We start from the raw sequence: 12028 nt of genomic DNA, 5'->3' as shown, positions 1-12028 counted from the left end.
AGAAGGAAGACAAGTAAAGAGTTGGCTATTATCATTATTGTCTTCCTTCTGTTCTTTTCTTCCCTTTTTTTCTTAACTCTCTATTTGCACAGAGGATATGACTAAAAATATGAAACAAAAGTTTTGCACTTGGTTCCGCGGTATTATATGTCGATGCTATTCAAAACTGTACAATAAAGAAACGTCGATAAACATAAGAAGCGCCAAGTGGAACATTCACTCTGCATATTTCCAAATCAATTATTGATGCTTTTTTTGGCCCATATATATTTTATGATTCCAAGATTTCTATTTCCAAATGCATAAATGCCCAGAAGAAATCTTAGAAAACCATTTCTCTTTTTGATTTTCAGTGACCTTTCTATAAAGCAACAGCAAACACTGCAGATAAGTAATCCGATGAACATTGCTTAGGAGCAATAAACACACAAAAACGAATAAATCATTTTATGTAAATAGTTATGTAAATAGTTTATGTAGATTATTTGAAATTGGGCTTGTACAAAAGGGACCTCACACTAACATCAGGATAGTTTGCAGGAAAAAAAACAGATTTCAGTAAATATTCATGTGTTGACCGTATATCTAAATGCAGAAAAATATGTTTTTTTGACATTTTACTAACAGTAAAACGAGTCCATTAACCCACAATAAATAAAGAAACGATATAATTTTACTTAGCATCATCGGGAAACTGGCTGGATATGGAAGTATTGATATTGTGTCCCATCTAGCTTTTTAAATCATTGAGCCCTTTTTTTTAAAAGAGAAAGTCCTGAATCAATAATGGCCACTGGGCACCATTTCAATTGAAAATCGGTTTCCACTTTGTCAGAAGACATCTAACATAGGCGTTTAATGTTTACTAGACCAAAATGCAGCCTTTGGAAATATCATGATGGCTGCAAAAATGTCTTTGTGAATGTCACTTATGCTACATTAAGTTACTTCCCAGCGCCATGGATTCCAACCAAACAGTATGTTGTTCATTCATCTAAAAGACATTGAAACCCAGTGCTAGAAGCAAGGTATGCATTACAGCAATGACGATGATGAGGGGAAATGGGTCAGATCTTATTCCGAAAGGAAACATCACCAAAAAGCCCCAAAACATTCTTTTTTTCTGTAATTAACAAAGGAGGAGACTTCTCATCTAGTCTAGTCTTGCAGACATAGTAGCCACTGTCTAGCAGATACCCGACCAGAACATCTGATTGTCTTAATCGAAAACATGTGCCCCCTACTGGCAGACTAATACTACTGAAAGGTTTCAGACACGTTTTAGGATTCTGCTTTAAGGGTAAGAAGGCCTTAAAAGGACTGCAGTTATTATAACAAAGGAGTCTATTCACTAAAGGATGAGATCACAGGAGAGTTTGTGGCTTCAACTCCCTCCCTTCATTATGAAGGACCAACAATGGCAGATTTCTTGAGCTTGAAGGGTAGAGCAGGCACTCCATAGCACATGGTTCAATGGGCGAGGAGACACATGAAATATCACTGATTTTACTATACATTATGCAGGGCCAGCCCCTTCCTGCAGCAGGAGCTCACTGTGGTTTGCTCTTCGTAATGTATAGGTCAACAAGCTGGAGCACAACTTTCTTGCAAACTCTTTAACAATTCCCCTTTTAGTGAATAAACCCTAAAGGATTAAATGACAACGACCGTAGCAAACACCCTCAGAACTCTGATTTAAATTAGTAACCGGCTGCCCATTTCAGCCATAACATTAAATTCAAAGCTCTTTAAACTCCCATCTCTTAAATTACAGATAGAAAGCAAAAATGCCTATTTTCCAGAATTCTACATTTTTCAGTCTTATACATAAAACCAACACATGTAATTATGTTACAAATTAAAGTAAAAAGTATACATAAAACGTATGTATACATAAAACCAACACATGTAATGATGTCACAGATTAAAGTAAAAAGTTTAGGCAAAATAAATGTATTGGGTGCCTTATGTGTAAACTATGGGGGCCGCCATATTAACTTCCTGTTGACAGGGTCTGCATGATTATCCCTTCCTGTTATCTCTCTCTATTAAGTCGCTGATTGTTGTTTACTGGTTCAGGCAGCCTTTTAGAGGTAAAGTCAGTAGAAGAGAGAGAACTTCAAGCCAGAAAATCCATTATATAATGCTGGCTGAAGGTAAACTTTTAAATTCAATGTGTCCAAAACAATGAAACATATCGACATTAAGCAAAAAGTAGTTTTAGTAAATGCTGAAAGCGGCTCCCATTCAAGTCTTATAAATGAATACGACTTAGTATGCAGCATGTGTAGACCACATGTATATGTATCAATGGAATACATTTTTTTAAGCAAATAGGAAATACTTAAATATACATATACAATATGTCTATAATTTATGGCTGCGTGTCTCTACCGGTACTTTCCGGCTGAGTTCACTTTCTCAAAAGACTCCTACATCGATACCTTGGAAGATACAGCACTCAACGGCAAACTTCAGCACGCGGAAATTCCCCCGGAGCCGTCTAGGAAACCACATTGACGGAAGCTAAGGCTTCACGGTTGGGTAAAATGGATGGAAAGAAACCCAGAAAAATCTAGTGCTGTAGGATGGAAACGTTCTTTAATACTATAGACTATTCCTAGAGAGGACTACTAAAGAATACTAAAGACAGAAAGATGAATATACTTAAAGATAAAAAGTGTCGTGTAATATTAAGCTATTCATACCTTATTTAAAAAGTAACGTGCGTAAATTTATCTGTCATGATGACATCATAAGGCAACAGCCCAATCTGGGCGTGCATGAGCCTGTGTACACGCACTTATACATACATACATACATTACACACACACATATATATAAACACACACATATTACGTGTGAAAAATCTCACATGATGCCTTGTTTCACAAAGCTTCATTATTGCTGCTGGGTTTTTTCCCTGTTCTGATAAAGTAAAAATAATATTTATGTTCCTTTTAATTTGACCAAAGGTCACACATCCAAATTCAGGAAACAGGGCATTCTAAATTAGGATATTTAAGAAATCACTGAATTGTTGTTTTTTTTTTTTATCAGATCGCGTAAGAAACCATGCAGCAAGAAGCCAAGTTTACTACGTAACTTAACAGATCAAAGAAAGCATTATATCCGAATAATAAAACAAGCAGTTCACGTCATTCGTCTCTTTAACACTGTGATTATGCTACCGATTTGTCTCATAAATCATCTCCAGCTTCTCGTTATAGAAAAAAACTGCAGATGACTTCTAATGAGTGTCTGATGTTCAATAATATATGAAGTTAACACGAAGGACAACCTAGTCTGGTGCCCTTAAGTAATACCGAACATTCCACTAATAGGATTTCTTAGAACTAAAGTGATGTTTTCAGAGTATTTAACGCTGGGTGATTATTTCCATTCTTTAAATCGCTCCCTGCTTCTTCACAAACACTAGCAAAGCTTTTTATTAATGATTCATTCTAAAAAAAAAAAAAAAACATGTGAAGTATAATAGAGTGTTATGCATTGAAAAGCCCTTTAACATGAATAATTTATCAGGTTTATGGGGAAAAAAAGTTATAGGGCTTTTCTTGGGCACAGAGATGACTACACCCCATAAAATAAGGCTAATACTGAAAATGTAAAAAAGGTTTTGTAGGAGGGTTATGGTGGGATTATGGATAAAAATGGTTAGGTCCATGTGTAGGGGATAGGCATCCACAGTAGGGCGACCAGTAGAGTGACTGTGGCATGGAAGGTAAGAACTGTTCGAAACTTATGAAAAGTGTATAAACATTCTAAATATCGAACCAGAGCCCTCAAGATGTCTACTGCAGAAGACTTCAGAAAAAAAGCCGAACATCACAGTTGTATTTACCAATATTTATGAAAACTAAAAGGGGATACTTGGTTTAGGAGATGCAATTAGGAGGTGTAGCTCAGAGACACTGACAGTTAATATAAACATGTATTTATGAGAATATTATACTATATTTTTGTGTTAAAATTAATAAAAAACATTCTATGTGGTTTCTGTACTCCTTATTTAGAGTAATCAGGCAGCTGCCTGATTATTACAACCCATTAAATTTATTTGGTCTCTTTGGAGAAAGCTGCTAAATCCTTGAAACTTCACAAGGGAAATATAGAATATAAGTAAACTCACTAGATAATTAAATATTAGAAAATAATAATAGTTATTATACAGAAAGAAACAAGAAATTAGTCTCCATCCAACAGGTGGCGCTGTTGCAAGCGAGTACTCCAACCTTTCTATCCACTAGAGATGCCAACCGTAATGTCTTCTTACTTAATCAATACTTACTTGATTAATAATCCAGATCTCTTGGAAAACGATGACAGAATTTTAATATCTGCGTTTTAATTTCTGTTTCATGCCACTAAGCAATCAAATATCTGCTTCGTTAGGAGCAGTGTTTCAGCAGTGTTATTTGGCCATACACCAACTAATTATGATCGCTTTCCATAAAGTGCTATTGAGACGTCTTGTCAATCTTGTCACCACCAATAAAATATTTGTAAACTGGGTTACTGATTATAGGGAAATTCGATTTTAATTCGAGATAAATTATGCTGAAACATTTAATAAGACTAACCATGTGGGCTTTCAGAGTGCCAGGTATTGATAGGCAGTTTGCAGTAATATTAGAATGCAGACAGAAGGAAGCCGTTACGCATCCCATCTGACACATAGTGCTTATTGTTCCGACGTAAATGGACTTAATGAAGTGGGTTATATCATTACACATAAAATCTAATTTATAAGCCGCTTGCAACTAAACCATGTTATTCCATGTTCACAAAAAGGTTTGTGCTATCTTAAACACTTAAGACCTGTAAAACATCATGTCTATCTATTAACGGATAGACATTAGAGGGTCCCGCACAGCCTTGCCAAAAGAATGCAAATAAAGTACTTTATAATAATTGTCTAAAAAGAATGACATTATGGAGAAGCTACAGCTCCAGAGCTATCAGAGAATGCCTCCTTTGTGGTTCGGCAATTAAGGACCTCTCTCTGATACATCAAAAGTGAATGCCTCAACTGGGAAGACAAATGTATGTTTTTTTATATTTTTATTACCGTAATTATTATTTATTGGTTTATATAGCCCTATCATATTTTGAAGAGCTGTACAGGGGCCTTAATTTTTCACTGAAAATAGGTTAAATTAAGTAGTATTGATCCATAATGTAGCAGGGTTGTCTTTGGACATCATATGATGACACAATAAATAATAACAATATATTAAATAATAAATAATAACAAACAACATGATTTTAGAACACTACAGAACATAGAATTTGGGGGGTTTCTTTAAATATTTTTTGAAATCTTTTAAATATTCAACACTTTTATGTCTGCTGCTTTATAGAGCTGAAGCAGCTTGAGTCAGGGGTATGTTTTCGGAAACATTTTCTCATGGGTACGAGGCTGACGCGAGTTATTAAGCGCTGCAAATTAACATTAGATAAAGATTTCCTAAATGGCGTCTAGATAATTAATCCCTAGTTCAGCAGATGCGGAATCTCAATCCAACAACGCAGAAGTTGTAAACATGAAAGAAAAAAAAGGCATTTTGGCACATATGGAAGGAAACATTCCGTCGATACTAATTGGTGATGATCGTACAGTAACATCCATTACTAATAAATAGCAGACCCGCTATAACAGCCGCGGCAGGCATTTGTACTCTGAATGTGCGACGCACTCACAGGCATCTAGAAAACCGGAATACCGGGGTGGGTATATAGGATTTGTGCATAGGGGTCGTTGAATTTAGAGACAGATCAGTCCCATTCGGCCCCCGTCTAGTCTGCCTATCTTTCCTGCTGTAAAGACTCAAACCTTACTCAGTCGTCAGTCTCGTTTTAGATCTTACTCAGTCGTCAGTCTCGTTTTAGATCTAGGAGCCATATGCCAATCCCATGAATGTTCAAATCCCCTCTACCACATCGGCTGGGAGGCCAATCCACTTATCAACCACCCTCTCAGTAAAGTAAAACGTCCTTACATTGTGTCTAAACCCTTTAGTTTTAGATTATGACCTCTTTAGAAATAAACATAGTGGTGACCCGTGAAGCTGGCTCATGTTTCTTGTACCTTTTATATTCTTCATGCTCACTAAGGTGCGATGCGTGATTATATGTTTTTACGTAGCATTCAACATTCACTCTGCGTCTCAACATAAACACAGGCAAGAAACGGGTTCTTTAGGCATATTAATTATCTATCAATGCTCTTAAATTGTTAAAAGCGATAGAAATGTGGTTTTGGGTGACACTAAAATATTTTTTTATTAAATAAAGCTGTTAGTTAGACGTCGCTGTGCTACCCAAATGTAACAATGCTCCATTTTTTATTTTCTATAAAGCCTATTTCCTGACAAAAAAAAAAAAAAAAGACCTAAACAGTTATAATCCATATGGTTAAAATCCTTCTCTGAGGACCAATAAAAGTGAGTGAAAACAGGCCGGCTGTCTGCGAGGAAATTCTTTCTCCGTGTAATTTCCAAGCAGTTAAAGTAGCAAATTGCTGTCCATGCGCAATGCATATCGTGCAGCTGGCTCGCTACCACTAGCAAGTCAATAAATATTTTCTCCCGGCAAAAAAAAAAGATCTTTAGAGCGACAGGGAATTTATATTGGAAACAACACTTTAACGCTACGGTTTTGTCAATTCCATTTCCTTTCTGCGGAATAGTCTAAAGTCAGAGTAATGATCAGAAGCCATGTTGATGGCTATTTGTGGTTAAAAGAAGTAGGTGTAGACAGTGGCGCATTTATCTTCAGCCACCAGCTGATCACTCCACGCCGTCGTCGTTACTACACGCTGTCATTGTTAGTGCTGAGCGATGTCATATGACATCATATCCAAGAACTCTGCCTTTTAAATGCGCAAGGCATTACGTAGATGGAAACTACGGAAGCTCTGTCCCAACAGTTACTCATTTATTAAAACTACCTCTACTTTGTCCTTTGTGCTTTTCCAGCCTTTGTAAGTGTCTGTTTGGATATTCCATGGATCAATCAGTAGTAAATAGTTCAATATTTTATGGGTAAGAAATATATATTGACATCTGTCTGTGTCTTGTTTGCCATTTAATGATAGGGGTTATACTACTGTACGTGTCTGGCTCACTCTATAATGATTGGAGTTATGCCGTACCACCGTCTGTGTCTGGATGTAATGTGGGAGTTGTGGTGTACCACTGTGAGGTTCAGTATATATTGATGGGCGTTGTACTATACCACCTCCAGGCTCACTATATAATCATGGGAAGTATGCTGTACCACCCTTAGTGACTGGCTTACTATTAAATGATGAAAGTTATGTTGTACTATCATCAGTTTCTGGCTTGCTTTTTGATTGGAGTTATGCTGCACCCCTGTCATTGTTTGGCTTAATATATAATGATAGGAGTACAGCCATACGTGTCTAGTTCAGTATAAAGATAGAAGTCAAGCTGTACCACTGACTGTGTCTAGATCACTTTGTAATGATGGGAGTTGTGGTGTACCACTTTTAGGCTCAGGATATAGTGACGGGAGTTAGGCCGAACCACCCTCAGTCTTACTATTTAATGATGGGAGTTATGCTTTAGCATTGTCAGTGCCTGGCTTGTTATGCATTGATGGAAGTGGTGCTGTACCACTGTCATTGTGTGGCTCAATATATAATGATGGGATTTATGCTGTATAACCTGCCAGTATGTCTTCATACCTCTTGTGTCTCCCCCAATAAATCCAAGGCAAAGAAACAATAATTTCCAAATTGTAATCTTGAAATTATATCTATTGAGTGCAATATCTCAGTAATTATTGTCATTTAGTTATATTTACAACAAAATTTCCTGAACCTTTCAACGGTAAAAATTGGAAACAGCACGATTTGTTGACTTTTACCAAGAAACTGTAGATTAAATCTTGTGTTTGAATAATGCAGTTAGATTGAATGATATCCTGTTAGCCACGTTTCTACCCCCTCGGGGTACATTAAGCTGCATTTTATCTTCATTCGGTGCTGGTTTGAATTGATTTGCTAAATAAATTTAAAGTCGGGGGGAAAAAAACAAACTTAGGAGCCAGTTTCCAGACAATCTGCTGATTGTTCCGTTACACTTTTTTTTTTTCTTTCTTGTTTATAATGGACCAAAAAATAAATGAGGCATGTAATATTTCTCCTAATGGCTGGAGTTTCCAGGACTTCACACAGCATGGTCTTTGTGAAACTTTTTTCTCCAGATGAGACGTTATCAAAGAGCCACGTTTCCTAATACATTATAATTGTATCTTTTTGTAAGCATCTGCCACCTTCACTTAGAACCCAGTCTTTTCTAACGCAACACGGCATTGGGAACATCTTTCCCAGTGACGGCAAATGCCCAAAGCTTTCCCAGAATGAGTTCTTTAAAGGTGCTGTCCCACTCGCGCAGAACATTAACCTCTGTTATATTACCTAAATGAACCTTAGCGGATCTGTGATTTTATTCTTTCTTTTATGAAGTTTAAATCAAAAGAACAAAGAAGGCTTTTATGTTCCTGTGACAACAACCAATCAGCGGCTACTTTTGTGTCACATGACAAGTGCATAATGAATGATAATTGAGACCAAATTTTACATTATATGTGCTGTTGATATTTAGTTAGACGCCTGAAGAAGAGGTTAAAGTTTCCTTCTACTGATCCAATCAAGTTTTACTTTACTTGTTTCCTTTACTTTAATATGCATTTAGCTGAGTGAGAAGCTGAAGCTGCACAGCTGCAGCCTCCCTCCTCCTCCGTGATCTAACGATTCTTGCATTGAAGCAACCAATCAATGTTGATTAGAAATGGGAGCGCTTCTTGTGCATGTGCACTGGGGTCTCAATAGACCCCTGCCAGCAACGTTCGCAGAAGAGCCAGCGCTGGGGCTGACTTGCAGTAAGTGGGGTACTCGGGGGGGGTCAATTGTCTTGCCCCATGGACGTACAAAATGTCATTCCTTCACATCCTATTTCAGAGATATATTATTCCAAAGCATTTTTTACTTTTATATATGCAATTACTGAAAATAAAATCAACACCTTTAGGCAGCTGTTTTCAATTTTTAAATCTGGAATGAATTATGTGGACATAAAACCTCATATACATCCGTCAGCTGGATTTCAAGAGCATTTCAAGAGCTTTTTTTTTTAAATGAGGTGTTTTCCGGAGAGACACCAGTTCCATTAGCCAGAACTGGAATGCCTATCGTTTAGAATGTGCAGATAGTTCTTTTACAAGGGGTAATTTAACCCTTCTAATGCCAAAACATTACAATTGTATATAAGAAGCGGAGGGTATGAAAGCCGATATGCTTACAAGTGAATGAATGAACTCGGTGAGGCCAGGGCTGTTTGAGTTATTCACTGTTACTGTAACTTTAGAATCGTTTTTAGTAACTCTCTACCAACACCCAGGGCATGTTTCCAGTAACTAGACCTTGGTCAGTTACAGGCCCCAATGCCACAAAACTGTGGGCCAAGCCCCCCATTAGGCGATCAGTCTTACGTAATGGGTCGGTTGGATGATCAGAGATCTCTCTTGTGGCCTTGCTAGAACAGCCTCCATAACACACAACATCTGTCTATCATGGAGCAGCGAGATATGATGTAATATCTTGGCGCTTAGCAGAAAGAGAACATCGACACGGAGGTGAACGCTGATGTCAGCTGGAGCACCCCAAACTAAATACTACTGCTTCCACCAATGGGCTCAGCAAATGAACACCCATTATATCTGCTCTCCGACTAAAATTAGTTTTCACTACAATAGTTAGAATTTAGAGTTATGGAATAGCTTAATGACAGGTGTGTGGCCCTCGATGTGACAAATAATTATTTTTGGGCTTAGTTTTCCAATTGGTTTACAATAATACCACTCATATTAGCAAATTAAATGGCACCCCGGACATACAAAAGACCATAGCAATGGAGCAAATTCCAGTTAAATTCTAGAACTTTCAATTTGGGGGGGAAAACTAGTGACTCATCGACAAAACAAGACGAGGAGCCTGTTCTCTCCATGCTGCACAATTGGATCCTCATTGTTAGGTGAAGATTTAAAAGCCTTCTTCATTCTCCGAAGAAGCCGATCTCAAACTGTACAGGGGCCGGCTGTGACGCTAGAGCGCCAGCTCCTGTAACCCTGGAGACCAGCTTCTACAAAGAAGGCCAGAGAGAAGGCGGAATGAGCAACAGATTGATAACAACCGTGCAAGCCTTACTTTTCAAATAATTTACATATTTTTAAATATTTTTCTTAAAAATAAAAATAAATATTAATAGCGCTTTAGAGTGCCAGGTCCAATTGTACCTTTCCAGACCGGTCCTGGGCATTGCATCTCAATAATTCCAGCTGACACAATGGTCTTCTCCATCAGCACTATCAGCATAGTGCGGCCTGCCATTTTATATGTGCCAAAGTGTCGCTACCTCAGAGGAAAACTAGTAATTTAAAAGTTTCTTTTCATTTATTTAAAATGTTACATTATCTAATAATAATAATGAGAAAATATAGGCATGTTAACCCTTATCAAACCTCCCGTGGTGTCATGTGTTATTTTAGATTAGATTTAAATACCGTAAATAAAAAAATAATAATAACATTTTAATTTTCCAATTAGATTATGCACATGGCCCAGTTCAAAGCATTCTACGTTTACTTTATGGTTTCTCGAGCTCACACCAATACAATCTTTTATTTCCCTATGTGCTGCATTCACTAGTGCCGCTATTCTGATGTCTTGAGTTTTCTGTATCTCCCTCACCAACAAGAAATGGGTTATTCGGTTCTATTCACTAAGAAGTTGAGTGGTCAGTTGAGTGTTAACCACACGAGCCATATAGAGCACCCGTGTGTTACCTGTTGTGTGGATCCCCCATGCGTGGCAGACTATCGCACCCCTAGCAGGTGCCACATCTAGTCCCACACATTCTAGCCATATAGTGGGGAGACCACCAGTGCCCCCCTTGGTCAGGCAGCTACATCAATCGAGGGGCAATAAGACCAACCCTATGTTAAATACACACATCATTTTATTTCCAAAATTGCCCCTGTATAAAAAAATAAACTGGGGGTATCCCAAACGGGTAAACGGATAAAGAAAAAAAAAAAATCGACACTTTTGAACATTACAGACACGTCCCCGATATTTTCCAGCATTGTGATCTTTCCATAAATAAAATAAAAAAAATAAGTTTGTGCAAATGATAAAATCTCACAATATATATATATATATATATATATATATATATACCCTCCAGATTGTCAGGATATACCGGTTTGTCACTTCTAGTTTTGAATGCATGGACTGTAAGAAGCGCTGCTGCTATATAAATAATGGTTAATAATAATAATAATAATAATATATATATATATATGAATGATAATATACTCACAGGGTGACTGTTTTGTTGGGCAGTAGGAAAGGCTGTAGTGTTTCCATTAAGTCCCCTCCATTGCAGATGACTTTTATGTGGCTGGGTTTTTGCCTCCCGAGTCCTTTGGAGCGCTCGGCCGAGCACAGGCAGCTGTCAATAATGAGGTCCGGGCAAATCCGGCTAGCAGGCAAGCTGCCTGCGAGAGCTAAAAGCGAGACCCCGTACAGAAGGAGCAGCTGCGCACCATCCATGTTAGGACATCTTCGGAACGCCAAGCATTCAAAATTTCATTCCTCCGGAAAAACAAAAAAGTTGCCGGGAATTATTTTTACTGTCGCCGCGCAGCCAGAATTCAGAAAAACATACGCAATAAAGTGATTTCATCTTCGCTCCGGTCTTCCGCCTGGAACAAAACCGAGAAGTATGTTAAAGTTTATCAGAACCAGTCACGGGGAGGGGGTAAAAAGTTGTAAAAAAGAAAAAGTGTGTTAGACTTCTGCTGTCAGCAGCACACTCCATTCCTCATTCACCTCCTCCTCTTTCCTGATCACTCGTTCCCGTCCCTCCTCCGAATGTTTAAAGCTTCGCTTCCCATCATCCAGTATGTGTCCCCGATCTCA

At 37.9% G+C, this 12028-nt stretch overlaps 1 protein-coding gene across 1 annotated transcript in view; it reads right to left on the bottom strand.

Moving 5' to 3' along the window:
* The window catches only part of ADGRA1 (adhesion G protein-coupled receptor A1), a 162817-nt gene extending 151026 nt beyond the window's left edge, over positions 1 to 11791 (bottom strand). The window contains exon 1 of the mRNA XM_053449886.1: positions 11427 to 11791. Coding sequence (XP_053305861.1) covers positions 11427 to 11659 — 233 coding nt within the window. The 5' untranslated portion in view covers positions 11660 to 11791. The remainder of the gene's footprint in view (positions 1 to 11426) is intronic.
* Between the last annotated feature and the right edge of the window lie 237 nt (positions 11792 to 12028).

The sequence above is a fragment of the Spea bombifrons genome, chromosome 11 (assembly GCF_027358695.1).
Source record: "Spea bombifrons isolate aSpeBom1 chromosome 11, aSpeBom1.2.pri, whole genome shotgun sequence".
NCBI classification, from domain to species: domain Eukaryota; kingdom Metazoa; phylum Chordata; class Amphibia; order Anura; family Pelobatidae; genus Spea; species Spea bombifrons.
Note: the sequence above shows the minus strand (reverse complement) of the source record. Positions and strands in the feature narration are given on the sequence as shown.